Consider the following 21411-nt stretch of genomic DNA (forward strand, 5'->3'; position numbering starts at 1 on the left):
AAAGCCTGCTCTATGCCATGCCAGTCTCACTGTTTCTAACACGCCTCTTCCTACTACCCCAGTGACAAAATCAATCCATCTCGTTGAGAGTCTCCCTTTTCTGCGCTGTCCCTCCATCCTCCCAAGCATGATGGCCCTCTCCAAGGACTGATCCCTCCTTGAAACATGTCCAAAGTAGGTCAGATGAAGCTTCAGAATCCTTGCCTCCTAGGAGCAGCCTGGCTTCACCCACTCTAAACTTGTTTGTTCTCCTAGCAGTACATGGTATATTCAATACTCTTCTCCAGCACCACAGCTCAAATGCATCAACCCTCCTTTGATCATCCCTAGTCATTGTCCAGCTCTCTGAAGAATATTAAGTAATGGCAAAGACCATGGCCTGTATCAGGCGCACCTTAGTCTCCAGACTGATATCGTTGCTCTTCAGTACCTTCGAGAGGTCTCTGACAGCAGACTTTACCAATTCATCTTTTAATTTTCTGGTTACGGGTACCAAGAGTGTTGACTGTAGAGCCAAGCAAACTAAAGCTGTCAACAATCTCAATCTCTTCACCATCTATCATGATGCTGCCCTGTGGTTGAGAAGCATTCTTGATGTTGAGCTTTAATCCATATTGAAGGCTGCAGTCCTTGACCTTCTGCAGCAAGAGCTTCAGGTCCTCTTCAGTTTCAGCAAGTAGGGTGTGTCATCTGCATAACGCAGATTCCTGATAAGTCGACCTCCAATCATGATGCCACATTTCTCCTCTTTCAGCCCAGCCTCCTGGATAATCTGTTCTGCATATAGATTGAAAAGATATGGAGAGAGGACACATCCTTAAGACACACCCTTCCCAATTTTGATCCATGCAGTGTTTCCTTGCTCTGTTCTGAGCAATGCCTCCTGATCCAAGTATAAGTTTCACATAAGCACAATCAAGTGTTCGGGATTCCCAATCCTCTCAAAGTCAGCCACAGTCTGCTGTGATCCACACAGTCAGATGCTTGTGCATAGTCAATGAAACGCAGATAGACATTGCTCTGGTACTTTCTGCTTTCAGCCACAATCCATCTGACATTAGCTATAATATCCTTAGTGCCATGGCCTCTTCTAAATGCAGCCTGCACTTCAGACAGTTCTCTGTTGATATGATGTTCTGGTCTTTTTGGATGATCTTCAGCAGAATCTTGCTTGCATGTGATACCAATGATATTGTTTGATAACTTCCACACTCTGATGACTTTGAGTTGTGGTGCTGGAGAAGAGTACTGGGTGCACCATGATCTGCCCAAAGAACAAACAGATATGTCTTGGGGGAAAGTGCAGCCAGAGTGCTCACTGAGGCAAAGATGATAAACCTACACCTTTCATACTTGGGATATGTTGCTAGGAGAGACTATTCCTTAAACAGAGAGTTCATGCTTGGAAAGTTGGAATGTCAGTGAAAGAGAGGAAGACCCCCAATGATGGACTGAAATAATGACTGTAGCAGTAGACTCAAGTGTCAGAGATGATGAAGATGGCACAGGATCGGACAGGGTTCAGGTTGTTGTTTACAGGGTCACTATGAGTCATAACTGATAGCACCTAATAACAGCAAGTATATACTTGGACCAAGAGGCAGTCATTAGAACTGGACAAGGAAACACTGCATGGCTCAAAATTGGGAAGGGTGTACGCCAGGAATGTGTCCTGTTTCCATACCTTTTCAACCTGTATGCAGAACAGATTATCCAGGAGGCTGGGCTCTATGAGGAGGAATGTGGCATCAGGATTGATGGAAGATCTATCAACAATCTGCGTTATGGAGATGACACAACCCTGCTTGCTGAAACTGAGGAGGACCTGAAGCACTTGTTGCAAAGGGTCAAGGACTGCAACCTTCAGTATGGATTGAGGCTCAATGTCAAGAAGACAAAGATTCTCACCACTGGACCAATGGCAGCATCAGGATGGATGGTGAAGAGATTGAGATTTTTCACAGCTTTAGTTTGCTTGGCTCCACAGTCAACACTCTTAGCACCAGCAGCCAGGAAATTAAAAAATGTATTACCATGGGAAAGTCTGCTGTTAGGGACCTCTCCAAAGTACTGAAGAGCAATGGTGTCTCTCTGGAGACTAAGGTGTGTCTGATACAGGCCATGGTCTTTGCAATCACTTGTTATGCATCAGAGAGTTGGACAATGACCAAGGAGGACAGAAGGAGAATTGATACCTTTGAGCTGTGGTGCTGGAGAAGAGTATTGAGTGTACCATGGACTGCTAGGAAAACAAACAGATTCATCCTGGAGAGGATTAAAGCAGGCTGCTCCTTGGAGGCAAGGATTCTGTGGCTTCGTCTGACATACTTTGGACATGCTGTAAGGAGGGACAGGTCCTTGGAGAGGGACATCATGCTTGGGAGGTTGGAGGGACAGCGCAGGAGGGGAAGGCCCTCTATGAGGTGGATTGATTCAGTGACTGGGATAATTGGGATGGGTGTATCGGAGACAGTGTGGTTGGCACAGGATAGAGCAGAGTTTAGGGCTGTTGTACACAGGGTCGCTATGAGTCGCAACAACAACACAACAATAACAGCAAACTTATTTGCATAAACCAAGGTCATAAATATTTTCAGCTCTATTCTCTAGAGCAGTTTCAGTCAGAGGATGCTCTGAAACCTGCTGGAGAGTCAGATGAGTTGATCATGACTTGAAAGTAAATAACAATAAAAAAGAAATTTAGATGCTATCAAAATCAAAATCACAAAACAAATAAACAAAAAAGGTGGTAAATTAGAATTTAGCAATTAACTCATTACCAGAAAGTCATAAACTACTCACAGCTGACCCTCCAGGGGATTTTCTGAGGCTATAAATAACAGGAGGAAACTGTTCTAATTAAATTTAATAACCTTTGCCCTCTAAAAGATGCAGGAAAATTAAAAGATACACCAGACTTGGGGAAAATGTTTTCAAAACACCTTCAAGATAATAAAATTCAGGGTCAAAATTGCTGTCAGAACCGATGGACAGCTTACTAACACTACTGGGCTTTGGAAGCTATAAATCGCCAACGAGGAGATTGTCCATCTTTCTCCATTAGAACTGCTGATGAATTCACACTGCCCAAGAGGTCTAGCCTTTGAGTAAGCAGCATAAATCCCTCCAGAATTTGCCACCAGAGATCCCTAAATCTAAGCTAGATAAAACCCTGAAAACCAAGCCCACTGGTACTGAGTTGGATCTGACTCTCAGCAGCTCTCCACGACGTTGTCAAGGCTGTAAGTCTTTAGTCGAGGGAACGGCTCACCTTTCTCTCGAGGAATCACTGGTGAATTGGAAGCCCTGCCCCTTTCAGTTAGCAGCCCAACATGTTACCCATTGCATCATCAGGGCACCAGGGTGATGAATACCTCTTAAATTTTAAGAATAAGAAAACTAAGGGAGCTCTGGTGGCCTAGTGGCAAGAAGCAGCACTGCAATACCAGAGGTGTACAGTTCAAATCTATCAGATGCTCTGCTGGAGAAGGAGGGACAATCCCCTCATGTACCCGTCAGATCTGATTTGACGGTACACATACACAAAATAATAAAATAAAAAGCAATTTAAAGAAGAGAATAAGAAAACTGCAACTCAAGTTTTAAAAACAGGGAAAGACTTATTTTTAATGGCCAAATATATTCTGTAAGGAGCTCTGGTGGGCTGGTCCACAGAAGCTGTGTTGCTAATCTCTCTGGCAGTTCAAATCCATCAGTGACTGAGAAGGATGGACAATTTTCTCCTGTGTGATTTACAGCCTCTGAAAACCCCTGGAGGATCAGCTATGAGTGACTTTTGACTTGTCAAAAATCAGAGAGTGAGTTAATATGTTATGCATATAATTCACATATACTGTAAGTTTGCTTTCTAATCTATTAGACAACTTTCTACTTCCTCATGCTCTTTAGACTCAATGATTATGATGATAAAGCTAATTACTCTGTGTGCGTGCAATGCTTGTTAAACAGTGTGAGAGAATGCTGTTGTTGTGTGATCAATCTTTTTGGGTTTAATTTGCATCCTGAGCTGCTGGAAGAAAGGATGGGAGGGGAAAGAAAAAGAGGGAAAGATTCAGGTAGAAATAATGGTATACTTTACTCTATAAAATAGACTTCTCCATTTTCGGTATAGGCCATCTCCCAGTTTTCCGGTAGAGGACCTAAATTATCCTCTGCAGAAAGAGGTAGGTATTGAGGGAACTTCTGAGAAGGGTCCGTGATGGGAGCAGCAAGGATGCCACTATTCACAGGTGGTAGCGTTGTCTCCTGGAGAGAATGCTCGTCCTGGTCACCAGAATCGGCTGTTTAATCATGTGGAACAAAAGAGAGAGAGAGAGAGAGGGGACAGAGTTATTAATCAATCCTACTCCAAACCTGCGTGGTACACGGGGGCTGGACACCCTTAAGTGGGGTCCTGAGGCTGTTATATCTACAGGAGCAGACCACCAGTCGGTCAATCAATGGGTGGGCTTGTATCACTCATTTTCAGATTAGCAGTGGAGGACTTTACCACTATATCACAGAATTTCTTATTAAACTACATTACGACAATTATACTCCTAAAACCCCTCATGTTTCCCTAATTGCTGGTCATTGACTATGCCTTCTGCCTCATTTAGAGGGACATTTCTTTAACAGAAACAATCAAAATAATATATCCATTTATTTTTACCTAAAAAGGATGAGGGAAGAAACATACTTAAAAAATGCATCATTCACTCTCTTGGAAATGTAAAAGATAAAACATATCATGGCTCAAATTCTGAAGACACTAAAATTAAGACGGCCATCAAAGTAAGTATTTGCGTTGAGCTCTCATCCCACAGACTATTATGTTTTATAACTTAAAAACCTGCTGGGTGTAAGAAAGAAATCTATGATGGAAACACAGAGTGGCATTAATGTCCATTTCAGCATAGATTATTTAAGGCATTTTTGGTAGACAATGTCAAAGATCAAAAGCTCTTTGGCTGTGGAGAGTATATGTAAGTTTAGAATATGGAGACAGCTCTACCAGTGAGTCAGATTCAGTCTTCTTTCTGGAATGTGAAGAGAATGTTCCTGTGAAAATCAAGACAGCTATCCCAAGAACAATATTGTGTGGGCAAACTGATTTGACTTGAATTTTAAGAGGATGCTTTAAGTATGTGAGTCTCTGCCTTCTTATTAACTAGAAACATCAAGAGTTGATGTCATCAAAGTGTCCACAAACGACACTGCTGACATTCAGTTGCGTTTTTATAGAGGACGAAGATATTAAATGTCAATCTCCAAGGGGCTTGAAAGCATAATAATCAGGGGATGGAGTTATTTCCTATCTCCCAGAGTAATTCTCTAGAAGACAATTCTTATTTACTGAAAGCAAACTGAAGAATGATAAAAGGCTGTTTTTCAAATCTGCCTCTGATGAATGCCTGCCAACGACACACACAAGACTAAAGGTAATCCAGAGTTACTGAGGACACGCCAAGCTTAGACAGCAGCCTGAGCAAACCCCACCATCTCTGAGCAGGCTCTATGTGTCCTCCTGTCCTGCACTCCCTTCCGTGTGGGGTACCATCTCAGATGTTCCACCTGCAGTCCAGGTGCAGATCAATCCCAAACCACTCCTAGCTCCTGGTGTGAGTCCCTGTCACACTGAGAACTCTAAATCTTATCTTTGAAACTCATTCAGGAACAGGCATGAAACAAATGAATCGGTGTCAATCCTGAGAATGTGGTTGCAACAGGAGCTTTGGTGGCCTAGTGGCAAGAAGCTGCGCTGCAATCCCAAAGGCACACAGTTCAAAGCTACCAGCTGCTCTGCTAGAGAAGGATGGGCAGTCTCCTTCTGTTTGACTAATGGCCTCTGAAAACCTGCCAAAGGGTCAGCTATGGGATCTGAGTCTATAGTACACAACAACAACAACATCAAGGTGGCCTCTTGATACTGGGGCTATCAAGTTGACAAGTTCCCATCATGACACAGACTGGTAAGACTGGCCTGAGAATTAAGTCCACACAATGAAAAGCTTAAGAGAACTATAGAGAGAGCCAGTTTTCTGCTCAGACGGCCTCTGACTGACCCAGAGAGTCAAGGCTATGCTTGTCTCCTTCAGCTGTTTGATCCCCACAATGCCCTTTCAGCCTAAACCAATCTGAATTGGCCTTAGGACTAGTGTCCAATTGTTCTGATTAATAAAATTTAAGACAACTGGACCAATACCAAGAAGAGAAGGATGCTGAAATTATAAATCCAATGACCAAAGCATTCAAAAGTAGGTGACAAAGATTGTCCCTAGTTTTTAAGGAACCAATACATACATTTTCAGCACATCTCTGGAAGGTACAATATTTTACTCTTAAGTGCAAATAAGATACACCAGGAGAGCTTGGTAAAGATGCAAATGTGGGGCTTCCTACTTCAGAGATTAGATTTGTGGTAAAGTTCCAAATGATATGTTTTTAAAGCAGCACGTAACGGAGATTCAAGTGGTACAAAGTCTGCACTTTCAGGACAAAAACATAATAAACAGTTCTCAGAAAAACTGAAGGGAAAAATAAGGTGGGAAATCATTTGCTAAAATGTCCTAGTTTCAGTTGAAGTTTAGGCTCTTCAGACCTTGGTTGGCCACATACCAAGATTCTTGGCTTATTAGAATCTTCCACTTTTAGGAGAGAGGTGCTATTTTGTAGCCAAAAGGCTTGTATGGGGGAGCCTCAGAGTACCAACTGATATGTCCGTCCACTCCAGGCTATAGAGGACGCGTGGTGTGTCTAGATAGAGCCTCAGAGAGGTGCCAGCAATGAGGTCCTGGAGGAGAGTAGACTCCGAGTGGCCAGAGGCTGGCTTTCTTAAGAATAGCTGGGAATCTGCATTTTTATGTAAATTCTCTCAATTTCTCTATGGTAGTCCTTTTAAAAATAATGTAGTATGACACAGACTGCCCGAGTTAGAATCCTGGTTTTACCACTTAACTAACAGAGAGGCAGCAAGACTTCCTCATCTGTAAAATGAACATCATAACAGCACCTACCTCACAGCAATATGGGAGGAGTAAATGAGTTCATTTAAGTAAAGTACATGGAATGGCATCAAGCCCACAGGAAGCGTGACTTAGATGCTAGCCATCACCTTTGTCATTCTCCTCTTTATTACTATCATCATCAAAATGAATATTGTTAGTATTTGTTTGCAGATCAACTCTGATTTCCAGGCTGCCAATTTGACACAATTAAGCAGAAAAAGGGTAACGTTTAATATCAGATCTCAAATCCAATCACAGGTTCTTTCTTGATGCACAAACTTTGGAAGGGCATCACAATTCTTAACATCAGTTTCCTGCTCTGTGCAATGGGTACAATTCACTCAACACGAAAACGGAATGAGATGATAGATACAGAGTGTTCCAAAAAGTGCCAGTAACCAGTTAACAACAAACATCCAAACTCAGCAATCATCTTAAATGTGTTATTAACAGCTAGCAACAGACCAGGAAAATAGCACATGTGCAATAATTTTATCTCAAATTCTTAGAAAACCATTTTAATGGAATCTGGACATAACAGAAAAGTGTAATGACGTAATAGTAAAGAGCAGTGGATGAATCAGGACATATATAGTGAGAGGTGGTCCCAGAGTAACTTATAGAATTAAAAATATTTAAAAAATAAACCCCACAACAGTATACTCAAAACTATGTTGTTGATGATTGCTGTCGAGTTGAGCACGACTCACAGTGACCCTATGACCAAAAGACCCGAAGCCTTTCTATAACTATCGTTGTTTCTCAAAGGTCATAGAGTTTCCAGAAGCACATTGTTTAGGATGTAGATTCCACTCCTGCTTCCAAACCTGTCTTATACTGGGAGTGACACCAAACACTGTCTCCCATGTGTAACTGTTATGGTATCTGACACCCCAATAGCACAGTGGAAAAGCTTATAAATAGGCTTCACTTCCTGGCAGGGGAAAAATAACTCCAAAACAATAAAACATTCAGCAAAAAGGCCTTATTTTCAATTCTTCTAGTATTTGCTTTTACATTGAAAGGCTTCCATGTCTTCTTTCCAGCCCATGAGAACGTCAGTCAATCCCAGTCTGTGAAAGGAGACACACTGACTGAACAGAAAGGTCGATGCAGACACAGAAAGTCACAGCCACAACTATGATTCTGACTTTGAACTGTGCTCTCAGGTTCCAGAAATCCTGCATTTCCTTTACCAAACATTTGAGAGCACTGCTGTCCTTCTCCTAAAGGTTGCTGTTGAATCAAAATAGAGCATGAAATACTGGAATGCAGAGCACACTGGGAGACAGCAGGCGGGGCTGCCACTGTCCAGGCTGCACCACACACCACACCCTTTTAGACTCCCTGTCCCTTGGCAGCATCATCTGCAAGATGGGAAAGTAACACCTGGCTTCCTTATCTTCCAAGATATCCAAGAGCCCTACGAAATACATGCAGTTCACAGCATGCACCATCATTTTATTCATAGTAAAGCCCACACTTCCAAGCATTTCTATTCTCAGGGTCTTCTGAAAGTGACTTTGAGAACATAACAACCCACCACATCGAAAACAAAAACAAAAAACCCAACCTCTATGGGGAAGATGAACTAAGAGATAATATTGACTTGAAGGCAAAGAATTTGAAGTTTGACTATTTTTAACTTCATCATGTTTGCAAATTAATGTCTGTCTGTCTGTCCCTCACAAGTATACACCCAGTCAGAATCAATGAGTATTCCTAGAACTGAAGAATTTGATTTAAAGTGTAAAGAGCACAGTGGATGAGCACACAGCTCCTGGCATCAGACCTTCTGGCTTGAACTGAAGCTCTGAAAGTCCCTGGCTTTGCAAGAGTGGACAAGTCATTTGGCCAAAGTGCTGGCCACTTAGGCAGCACCTGCAAAACCTTAGCTCTTACAGTAATTATAGCCTCTTCGCATTTCTCTATCATGATTTACCCACACAAAGAAACCATCAGCAACCTTACGCTCAGTAACAGGTTGCTGTTGGAGAAACAGCCCAGAAATCCACTCAGTGACGTTCCTTTGACTCTGGCGTGGTCTAGCAGAAAACAGCTTTTCCGTGGTGGTGGTTCAGCATACATTTTCCAAGTTGTCCCTAATGCATGAGATGTTAGCAAGAAAGTGTTTTTTGAAACCATGTGCTTTGAGTGTTCTCTTTCCAGAGCTCTTTTAGAAGCAAATTTTGGGTACAAATTGTAGCCGACTATGTCTGCACAGGGCAGTCGGTCCCCACAGTGAATATCTGGGATGACTGTCATATTTTCCTCCCCATAAATAGCATTGATTTCAATGAGGATGACTAAAAATGAATGAAATATTCCTAAGTGAATAAAAGAAACTAATTTTTCAAAATGTGTATGGAAAAGATGGTAGTTTCTTACAGATACTGCAATGATGTCAGCTAATGGCTCAACCCACAGAAAAAGCAGACGTTTTCATAGAATCAAATGGAGTAGAAGAAAGAACTTAGAAACAAATCCAAGCAGGTCTTCCTACAGGTGAGTGAGGTGAAGGTTTAAGAAGACAGCTACCAGGGGATCGGCACCGGGACAAAGGCGCACAGCCGGGGCGCAGCGTGCGCCCCCTGCCGCGACTGACATGATGTTTCCACAAAGCAGGCATTCGGGCTCGTCGCACCTCCCACAGCAACTCAAATTCACCACCTCGGACTCGTGCAACCGCATCAAAGACGAGTTTCAGCCTCTGCAGGCCCAGTACCATAGCCTGAAACTCGAGTGTGACAAGCTGGCCAGTGAGAAGTCGGAGATGCAGCGTCACTATGTGATGTACTACGAGATGTCGTACGGCTTGAACATTGAGATGCATAAGCAGGCCGAAATTGTCAAGAGGCTGAACGGCAACTGCGCACAGGTCCTGCCCTACCTGTCCCAGGAGCACCAACAGCAAGTCTTAGGGGCCATCGAGCGGGCGAAACAGGTCACTGCTCCTGAGCTGAACTCCATAATCCGACAACAGCTCCAAGCCCACCAGCTGTCCCAGCTGCAGGCCCTGGCCCTGCCCCTGACCCCGCTGCCTGTGGGGCTGCAGCCGCCGTCGCTGCCAGCGGTCAGCGCAGGCACCGGGCTCCTGTCGCTGTCGGCGCTGGGCTCACAGGCCCACCTCTCCAAGGAAGACCAGAACGGGCATGACGGGGACGCCCACCAGGAGGACGAGGGCGAGAAGTCCGATTAGCGGCCGGGATGGGGGAGGGCCCGGGGAGCCAACACACACGGCCAGGAAGGTTCGGGAACCCAGGTTCGGAACCACATCCAACTGCACAACGTGTCCCCTCCACGAGGCGTGGCCAGCGGCTAGCTTCACACCTCCCCACCCTCCCGGGCAACCCTTCTGTGGCTCCCACCAATGGCCGCGTGCCCCCAGGCCTGCAGGGCGTCACTGGGAGGCAGGTCTTAGTAGAGCGAACCTCAACACTTCAGCACCCCCTGCACGTCCCTGTTCTGCACACCTGTTAACTGACACTCCGCCCCCTGGCCCTGGGGGGACACACCACGGCCACCCTCCCTGGCACTGCATGCGATAACGATGCTAGCTGCCCCCGTCCCCAGGCACCCCAACTCCCTCCACCTCCAGACCCAGTTCTGCACCTTCCTCCACCTCCTCCTGTTCTAGGACACCCCCTGCCCACCCAGCCCTCTCCCCTCCCCCACAGAAGAGGAGACAGAGGGCAGCAAGCTTAGTGGGGACCCGCGGGGTGGGGGTGGGAGACCCAGACTTCCCCTCCTCCCCTTCCCAAATAAAGATGAGGGTACTAAAAAAAAAAAAAAAAGAAGACAGCTACCAAGAAGCAAGATGGGAAAATGAATCCTATCTTCTCCTTGTTCATGCCATGATACGTGGAGAAGGCTAAGGGTACCATTATGCCAGTAAAGTTACACTTAAAATAAAAACAAAAACAAAAATGAAAAAAAAACAAATGTTATTATCATCTTGAAAACTTTGGGCTTGAGTTTAGTTAGTTAACAGATATGTATCCAGTATTGATTGATATCAAACTATTAGCATATAATGCACCTTTTCCTAATAAATGTAACTAAGGGGTTGTTGCAAGATAAAAGAAAAAAGTAAAATGCATACACCCACATACACATCCTTTGATTTTTCACAAATTCCCTTTGTATTATTCAGCTTTATTTGAAAGATATAAAAAAATGGTTTTCATTTTTACAAAAAAAAAAAAAGAAAAAGAAAGAAAATAAAAAGGGAGAGGAGAGTGAAATGTGGAACTGGCGTCCACTGTGTATCTGGCAGTGAAGCACCAAGGAGACACCTGAGCAGCAAGAAGGAGCCTGCAAGCTCCTTCCCAGCAACTACTCTCAGGAGCTCGGCACCAAGTCTCCCCAGCTTTGTGTCTCCCCAGCTCCTGTGTCTGCGAACATGATATGTCAGTATTATTTTAGGTTTTGTCTGTTACAATCTGGTAGGTTATTTTTGGAGGCTGGAAATGCTCAAAAATTTTCCCATATGAATTACTGGTAACTGCTTCTTCACTTTATGCCATTTTAACTTAGGAAAAGTTTCACAGGAAATCCATTTTCCTATGGGGGGGGATTCTCTCTCTCTCACTCTGTGTGTATACATATATGTATACATAGAAATATCTCTAATATAATGTATGTTATTGTTGTTGTATACCACAGAGTCATAACTGACATACAGCTAGCTGACACACTGGCAGGTTTTCAGAGGAAGTTAATCACATGGGAGGAGACTGCCCATCTTTCTCCTGCAGAGCAAGCTGGTAGCCTTGAACGACATGCCTTGGGGATTGTGGCACAGCTTCTTGCCACTAAGCCACGAGTGCTCTCTAACATAATGTATACTGTGCATATAATTATTATTATTATTATATAGAATATATATTATACATACACATATACATAAAACCATTTTGGAGAAAAATAAACATTGCTGATTATTTTTTATCCCTTTCTTCAAACACACCCCTCACAGTCCCTATATTTGTTTGGTCTTGTGACTTCTTGTGAAGAAAAAAGAATTATGAACCAGTGAAAGACCCATTTGTACTCGACATGTGGGTCCAAGTCCAAATTTTGTTGTACCCACAGAATCCTCTAAAGCATAGCAGACTTCTCCTCTTAATATTTTACAAAAGTCTCCCTCCCTCCTCCACCCCCTGACCCCAGTGCCATGGATAGGACACAGTGTGGCTTTACCTGTAAAGCTACTGTTCATTTCAGGAACGTCATCCTCCTCCTCATTCTCTGTGTGGACTATGCCAGCATTTTGCATATCATTGTAAGACTTGGTTCGCTTCGGGGTCGACTGCTTGGAGCCAGACTGAAGGCTTTGCAAGGCATCCGTAGTGGTCACTTTCCCTCTGACTGGCTGGCTAGGAGGTTTGGGTGTCCCATAATAGTTTCCTAGGTGATGGAGAGACACATTTGCATGTTTTAGAGAGAATACTTTGCCTTCCCCCCCCCTTTCCTGACTTCTAAATCTTTTACACATTAAAACAAATAAATTGGAAAAAAACAAGGAAAATGGAAAATTGTGTTTTATTTCTGGAACAGGTTAGAAAAGACATCTTTCCTACCCAGCTGGACACAGTGAAGCAAAGGCAGAGGGGAAAGCAGCATTGTTTTGGTGTAAGAAAACTAGTAGCATTAAAACAAAGGGGAGAGGGTACTGAACAGCCAAACTTCACCCTCTCTACATTTGAATCTCAGTGTGTCACCTTTTTACACATACAACTATCATAATACTGAATCCAATTTAGAGTGAGCCCCACAGAAAATAAAAAGGTCATTACTGCCAGCACACTAAAGGTTTCCAAAACTGAGGTCTCCATCCTTAGTAAATGGGCTTCTCAAGAGGAAGGCAGGGCACTGTTAAAAAGGAGGACAGTCAGCACCACGTGGCATCTCTTTAACTGAATGGCAGGCTTGACTCCAGGGTCAGCAGGGGCGGGAACAAACCCTCACCAACTTCTAACCAGAAACTCTCTGTCGATGGTGACACCTAATGGGCCACTATTAAAAAAAATATTTTATGTTGGTTTTCTTACCAAGTCTGTATACACTGTGTTTCACGCTATACTTCATTCACATTGTGTGTCAAGCCATCATTCTGATTCACTATATTTTATAAGATTAATTAACAGTGAACCATGAATGGGGCATTCTTTTTGGGGGGGGCATCTTCACTTTCACCCACTTTTCCCCTCAAGTTCTTTCCCCCCAGAACTCATGCCAGTGTGTGAAGAATGATTGGAACATGCACAGATACTGGCATTTTAATTCTTCTTTTAGTAGGATGTGTATCTGTAATGTGTCCTAGAAAAAGTCTCAAATAAATTATGATAGAGGTATAAAGTTTCCTTTTTTAATTAACTTGAAAAGTAGTATTTTTTTTAAAAAAATGGACTTATTTTCAGCTTAAAATTGAAGAAGGAAGTTTTATAGCAAAAAAGAAAATCATTCAAGGTAATAAATAATAGTAAAAATCATGATCAGTTTTCTTTCGAAAACAAGTTAAAAGTGAGTTATTTACAAACAACAACAAAGAACCCTTTAAGAAATAATGATGTTATATTCTTGTGTGAACAAAATTACGAAGACAGTTCAAAAATGATCTATCACTACCTGGACCAGCAGGCTGTCATCAGAACGGAGCAAGGAAACACTGCAAGGAAACATTTAAAATAGGGAAGTTTGTCCACCATGAAAGTATCCCATCTCCATACCTTCTTAATCTATATGCAGAACAGATTATCCATCTGACTGGACTCTATGAGGAGGAAGGTGGCATCAGTATTGGAGGAAAACTCATTAACAACCAGTGTTATGCAGATGACACAACCTTGCATGCTGAAATTGAGGAGGACCTAAAGCACTTGCTACAGAGGGTCAATATGGATTGAAGCTTAGCATCAAGAAAATAAAAATTGTTACCACTAAGCCAATTATCAGCATCATGACAGATGATGAAGAGACTGAGATTGTTAACCGCTTTAATTTACTGGGCTCCACAATTGAAACTCATGGTATCAATTGCCAGATAATCAAAAGACAAATTGCTTTGGGAAAATCTGCTGTCAGGGATCTCTCTCCAGAGTACTGAATAGCAACGATTTCTGTAGGGAGACTAAGGTGTGCCTTAAAACCAAGGTCTTCGTAACTACGTGTTATGCATCAGAAAGTTGGACAATGACTAAGTATGATGATAGAAGGAGAATTGATGACTTTGAGCTGTGATGCTGGAGAAGAGTATAGACTGTATCACGGACTGCTAAGAGAACAAACAGTTTCATCCTTGCGAGGGTGAAACCAGGCTACTCCTTGGAGACAAGGATTCTGAAGCTCCATCTGACGTACTTTGGGCATGTTGCAATGAGGGACCAGTTCTTGGAGAGGGACTTTATGCTTGGGAGGGTAGAGGGACAGTACAGGAGGGGAAAACGCTCAATGAGATGGACTGACTCAGAAACTGCAGTAATGGGAATAGGTGTATTGGAGATGATAAGGTTGGCTCAGGGTAGAGCAGAGTTTAGAGCTGTTGTACATGTTGTACATGTTGTAACATGTTGTACATGTTAGTAGCAAGTGATTCGACAGCATGTAACAAGAGCAACATAAATAATTTCAAGGTAGTTTAAAACTTTAGCACCTTTTTATAAAATTTAAATATTATTATGAAAGTATAATGCCTCTATTCATTCATTAATGTAACTAATTTTTGAGTAGTAACGTATTTTCATTTTTTCTCATTCTACATTTCAATGCTGTGAATTTCCTTTTCAAATAAAAAATGGAAAAAGACTGAATAGCATTTTGCTGAGTGAACCAACTCAATTGGACAGGGACAAATACTGCATAAAACCATCATTGTAGATTGAGTATAAGGATACAAGGGTGAAAGCAGAGGGATGAGGATGTGAAGAGGGAGGGGGGAATAATCATGGAGTTATACAATTTGATAGGAAGGGGGCTGTGAGGGAAATTGGAAGAATCTGTTCTCAAAATAAATGTATTTGAATTTTGCAAATAAAAAAAATGATCTATTACAATTTCAAACACACAGCTTCTAATCAACAATGTTCAACAATTACATACAAATAAACAAATTTGTAAAACCCAGCTTTACAATATAACTGATCCACTTAGCATTTTGTGTCTATTCGAGTAAGGCCAGAAGCAAAAGAAATTAGGTTGAGTCCTCCAGCAAATCTGAAGCAATATTTGTAATTCTATGCTCAGCAGAGCAGAATTTCTAAGGAGTAACAAATCCCAATATATGTCGTTTCTTCTCTAGGACCCACCACACTCTCTAGCATCGGAAATAACTACATAAAATACTCATTTCACACCCATTTTGTTATACAAGCTGAAAAGTAAAATAACAATAATAAATTATAAATTCATAGTACTATCAGGAGGGTTAAATAATGCATTTTCCAATACACAAAGGTAACAAAGAATTTGCTTCCATTCTTCTTATCCTTATAATTGCTTTTCAATTTTAAGACAACTTAAAACATCATTTTTATAAATTACCAAATTTATGTATAGATTCAGTTCATTTGAGAGTTGAGAAATAGTCTATTTCAGCAAAGACCCTAAGCAACCAAATTAAAAGGTAAAAAATCATAATAGATAAAAGGGCACCCAATTTGATGTGAAGAGTATCAGGCATGTATTCAATCTGACTGTTAAAAGTTCATTTACAAAAAGTCCCAGATCCACAGCAATTGATTATATAGAACACAATTTATGGAAATGAGAGTATAAAACAAAAAGTACATGAATGAATTATAAATGTATGAATGTTTCAATAAAAGGGAATGACTGTATAAAATAAATAAAAGAAAAATGTATATAAACAATTATATGCAAATAAATTTTTAAAAAATTCAGGCAGTGAAAGGTTTACAGCTCAGAACCCTTTGATCCCATTGCGAATCAAGAAGCTATGAGCGGAGGGTCAATTCAAAGGCAGCTAACAACTCCAGCATGAAACAAACCCACCTTGGATTGCTACAGAAGTTATATCAGAGAATACAGACAAAGCTTTTCCAATGTTAATTTAATTCCTTCTAATCTATCAAAGCATTGGGTACATTTTAGATTTAGCAATTAAATTAAGGCCAGATAGCTCCAAATAAGAACTGTCTACTGATTTTATAATCAAATAAGTAATCTTTAAAAAAATTTATTAATTTTAATGAACATTTACAGAGATTTTGGATTTCCATTCATTCATTGTTGCACTTTTCTCCCTGACCCTCCCCCTCCCCATCTGCTCTGCTCTTTGAAAAGTAAAAGAAAAATTCCTTCATTGGTATACAACCCCCCACTCCCACCCCCAGTACACTCCACTATGCAGCCTTTATTCTGGATTCCTGTGATAACCCTAATACCCTATCATATATCGCTTTTAAACTGTTCTCTCCCTCATAGGTTTCAATGCAGTATACATAATTTACTCAGCTTTTCTCAGTCTTACCCCAACCCTGATGTCAGTTCCATTCTACAACAGTGGCACCCTGCAGTATTTGTCCTTTTGTGACTGAGATACTTCACTCAGCATAATGTCCTCCAGGGTCACCCATTTTGAATAATACTGCATGCGTTCCTTGTTTTTTAATGCAGCGTAGCATTCCATTGTGTGAATATACCACAGCTTCTCTATCCATTCGTTTGTTGATAGGCACTTAGGTTGTTTCCAACTCCTTGCTATTGTGAACAAAGCCGCGATAAACATGGGTATGCATATATCTGCCTGGATGGCAGTTATGGTCTCTTTGGGGTATATTCCCAGTAGTGGAATTGCTGGGTCACATATTAGTCAACTTTAAGGTGCCCTTTAAAGTGGTGTCATTTATAAGGTACTGGGCCACTAACAGCAAGGTTGGCAGTTTGCCGCCACCAACTGTTCCACAGGACAAAGGTGAGCAGTCTCCTCCTGTACAGATTTCTAGTCCTGTGAAGGGTCACTATAAGCCACAACTGACTTGATAGCAGTGTGTTTAGTGGTTACCAGGCACTTTTAATGCCACTGAACTGAAGTCACTCAGCACTATAATCACTTTTTAAACAACTGCAAATAACAGACATGAGTGTCCAGAAAGAAAAGTTATACTTAAGTTTGATAAGTAGATAATATATTTTTCCAGTTCACTTTTCAAATCTAAGGTCTGTCTTAGTTAATAAAATATTATCAGATTACTCAATTTATCTATAAATGGCCCGAAACAATGTATTTCCTCATAGCTGTTTTTGGTTTCTGGAAATACTTGCAATTGACTAGACACAGATAACACACAAATCACAAGGTTGAACCATTTGAAAATGCTGTCATAAAATCCATAAACAGTCAATTGTCAGCAATTTCTTCTGGCTTGACTCCATGTCTAGACATTAGCAGTTTTGTGGCCATGTCTTAGAGAAAACCATCTTGATAGTTTATAAAACTCCAGCCAGTGCATTACAATTCATTATGCCTAACCCCGGCCATGGTCTTCTCAATTACTTGTTAGAGTTGGACAATGACAGAAGAATGGATGCCTTCCAGTTGTGGTTCTGGAGAAGAGTCTTGAACATACCATGGACTGACAAGAAAACAAATAGGTCGGTCCTCAAGAGGGTGAAACCAAGTCTTTCCTTGGAGGCTAGGATTTTGAAGCTCTGCCTCCCTTACTTTGGGCATGTGGCCAGGAGAGATCGGTCCTTGGAGAAAGAGATCAAGCACGGAAGGGTGGATGGACAGCACAGGAGAAGGAGACTCCGGATGAAATGGATTGATACAGTAACTGGGGCGATGGGGGTTGGTGTGTCAGAATTAGTGAGACTGGCTCAGGACAGGGAAGGGTTCAGAGCTGCTGTACATAGGGTCGCTATATATCGCAGACGACTAAATGGCACATAACATACTATGATAGATTTGGAAGCAGGAGTGGTATCCACTTCCTAAATAAAATGCCTCTGGAACTCTGAACTCTGATAAATGTCAATCGTTGTAGAGGGACTTTAGGTCTTTTGTTCATAGGGTTGCTATGAGTTAGGCTCAACTTGAAGGCAATTATCAACAACAACTCTTAGGAGGTTGTCATGGGAAAAGCTGTCACAATGACAAATAACTACTGAAGGCATTAGCTGAACAAGGACACCTCTGCACATATAAACAAAGACTACGCAGTCGGGGTTTAGCTGCATCTCCATCGCTAACTAGCTGAGTGGCCTGGGGTAAGCCATTTAACTTTTCTCTATTAAGTAGACCTGTCAATTTATGTACTTTACACATTCTTATGGAGTGGCCTCGTGGTACGAAGCTGTGCTGCAATCCCAAAGGTCTTTGTTTCAAATCCACCTACTGCTCTGCAGGAAAAGGATAGGCAGTCTCCTTTCATGCAGTTTACTACCCCTGAAAACACCGCAGAGGTCAACGAGGGGTTGGTTCCAATTCAAAGGCACACAACAGCAAGGGAATAAAAAAGAGAAGATCCATTAAAATCTTCCTCTTCCTTCACTGTTGTCATCTAGTCAATTCCGACTTATAATGACCATGCAGGACAGAATAGGTCCATTACAAGATGTCTGTGGAAGCAAACTACCTCATCTCTGGGTTCAAATCACCAACTTCCCTGAAGCAGATGAGCACTTAAACACCACTGCCTCACCTAGAGTCGTAAGGCCATGGACTTCACTTAACTCTGACAGTATTGTGAGGCTTCATAAGTAAATGCCGGTGGTTGTCAGGAGCTGTCCAGTATGCTCCAAATCACTGAAACCTCATGAGTTACAAAATAGAACGTCCCCTAAAGTTTTCTTGCTTTCACTCTTTATAGAAACAAATTGCCAAGAGCCACTGGGTACGAATAAACAATCAACCTCAAACACTCTCCCATTTGCCACTGTTGTTCTCAGGTGCTGTCCAGTTGAGTACCATTCATGATGACCTTATGAATACCAGACCTGAACCCTATCATGTCCTGTGCCATCTTCACCATCTCTCGTACGCTTGAGCCCACTGCTGCCATCACACACCGGCTGCGTTAACCCACTTGGTTGAGGGTCTTCCTCTCTTTCTCTGCTCCTCCACATTTCCAAGCATGATATCTCTTCCCAAGGAATAGCTTCTCCTAGCGACTTGTCTACAATACAAGAGATGAAGCTTTGCCACCCTTGTCTCCAAGAAGCAGTCTGGCTGCACCTTTTCTAAGACATACTTGTTGGTTCTCTAGGCAATTCATGGGATATTCAGTGCTCCCCTCCAGTACAACTCAAAGGAATCGATTCTTCTTCTGTCATCCTTATTCTCTGTCCAGCTATCAGGTGCGTAGGAAGTGACTGAAATGACCATGACCTGAATCAAGGACACCTCAGTCCCCAAACTGACACCATTACTCTTTAGTGTTCTGGGGAGGTTCCTGACAGCTGCCTTGCCCAAAGCAGTAAATCTCCTACTCTCCTGGCTGCTGGTACCAAAGGTGTTGACTGTAGATCCAAGTAAGATGAAATCATTAATAGCTTCAATCCTTTCTCCATCTATTATGATGTTACTTATTGGCCCAGTGGTAAGTACTGTTATTTTCTTGATGTTGAGATGTAAACTATCTTAAAGGCTGCAGTGTTTGATCTTCTGCTGCAAGTTTACTATTGATGTTGTTGTATGACGTAGAGTTGGAACTAATCCATAGCTGACCCTCTGGTGGGCTTTTTAGAGGCAGTTAATCACAGGGGAGGAGACTGCTCATCTTTCTCCTGTGAAGCAGCTGCTGGCCTTGAACCGCATGACTTTGGGATTGCAGTGCAGCTTCTTGGCACTAGGTCACCAGTCACCATCATTCCCCATTGCCTCTAACCAATCTATTTCCACCTCTGAGGCAACCTGCATGGCCCCTTAGATATCTCATGAATCCTGTCTTCCAGAAGGCCTGGTAGTGCAAGCAGTTAAAGTGCTCTGCTGTTAATTAAAAGGATAGAGGTGAGAATGTCTTTTTTTAAAAAAAATCTAATGATCTACATTAAAAAATATTCAGTACCAAAAACTTGACTCTGACAAAGCCATGGTGGCCATGAGCCAGAGATGACCTCCTGAAAGTGCTGGTCCCCATTTGATCAAGAGTTTTCATCTGAGAAAAACCCAAGCTGAATCTAGCCATGGCAGAAATTCAGCACTTTGAGAGAGAATGCATTAGGTACAACAGGCTCCATGGGAAGAACATATGCATCACTTAAAGGCATTAAATGAAAATTTTTTTAAAAATAATTTATTTTTCATTTCAGTGAACATCTACAGAGATTTTGGAATTCCATTCATTCATTGTTGCACCCTTCTCCCAGCCCACCCCACCCCGTTTGCTCCTCTCCTTGCAAAGCAAAAGAAAAACTCCCCCATTATTTTAACCTACACGACTGGAAAATGGATGTGGGCTATCACTTGATAGACTGCATGGCCTCCAAGAGGCACCAGCCTGAATGCCCGACAGTCTCCGTATTACCCAACATGCACTTTCTGAAGGGGATGGGCTGGCTCTCAAGAGTGTATGTGTGTATATGTGTGTGTGTGTGTGTGTGTGTGTGTGTGTTACTATTTTCAGTACTGGCCCTACAATCAAACTCAACAGGGATGATGGCGAGGGAAGGAAGGGGAGGGCAGAGAGGAAGCCACTGTTGGCCTTAATTAACAGGCACAATCTCTGGCTATGTGGAAGTTAAAGAGAATATTTTCTGACACATACTTAAAAATTAATAGTGACTCCAAGTCAATCATTAGAGCTTTATAAAATGTTTAAGGCATGTGAGGGGCATAACTAGAACAATGCTTATGTCTTTTTATGAATATGCAAAGGCATTCAACCATGTGGATCATAATAAATTATGGATATCATTGCAAAGAATGAGAATTGTAGAACACTTAGCCTCATTCAGAATTTGCACAAAGGCCAAGAGGCAGTCATTTGAACAGAACAATGGGATACCACATGCTCTAAAAATCAAGAAAAATGTGCAGAAAGTCATATCCCTTCATCACACTTATTTAATCTATATGCAAACAATTCAAGAAGTTGTATTATATGAAGAACTCAGCATCAGGATTGGAGTTAGACTCATTAATAACTTACGATGTGATGTTACTCCTGTTGCATTGTCTCTGCTGAATGTGAAGAAGACCTGAAGTACTTACTGATGAAAATCAAAGTATGAATTACACCTCAACAAAAAGGAAACAAAAATCCTTACAACTGGACCAATAAACAGCATCATGATGAATGCAGAAAATACTGACATTTTCCAGGATTTCATGTTTCTTGGATGTACAATCAATGTCCACAAAAGGAGCAGTCAAAAAAAGAAATGATGTGCTGCACTGGGCAAATCTGTGGCAAATGACCTCGTCAATGTGTTAAAATGCAAA

General features: G+C 41.9%; 1 protein-coding gene and 1 pseudogene across 3 annotated transcripts in view; one reads left to right on the top strand and one right to left on the bottom strand.

Annotated features, from left to right (window-relative positions):
* The window catches only part of MAGI1 (membrane associated guanylate kinase, WW and PDZ domain containing 1), an 810123-nt gene that overhangs the window by 119660 nt on the left and 669052 nt on the right, over positions 1 to 21411 (bottom strand). For all 3 annotated transcript variants that reach the window (XM_006893840.1, XM_006893841.1, XM_006893842.1), the window contains exons 4-5: positions 12210 to 12416; positions 4100 to 4301 (exon numbers count right to left, since the gene is read on the bottom strand). In XM_006893840.1, the coding sequence (XP_006893902.1) occupies positions 4100 to 4301; positions 12210 to 12416 (409 nt within the window). The remainder of the gene's footprint in view (positions 1 to 4099; positions 4302 to 12209; positions 12417 to 21411) is intronic.
* On the top strand, positions 9613 to 10206 carry LOC102846553 (annotated as a pseudogene).

Source organism: Elephantulus edwardii, unplaced genomic scaffold (genome assembly GCF_000299155.1).
Source record: "Elephantulus edwardii isolate Elephantulus edwardi_28Jun2011 unplaced genomic scaffold, EleEdw1.0 scaffold00132, whole genome shotgun sequence".
Lineage (NCBI taxonomy): Eukaryota > Metazoa > Chordata > Mammalia > Macroscelidea > Macroscelididae > Elephantulus > Elephantulus edwardii.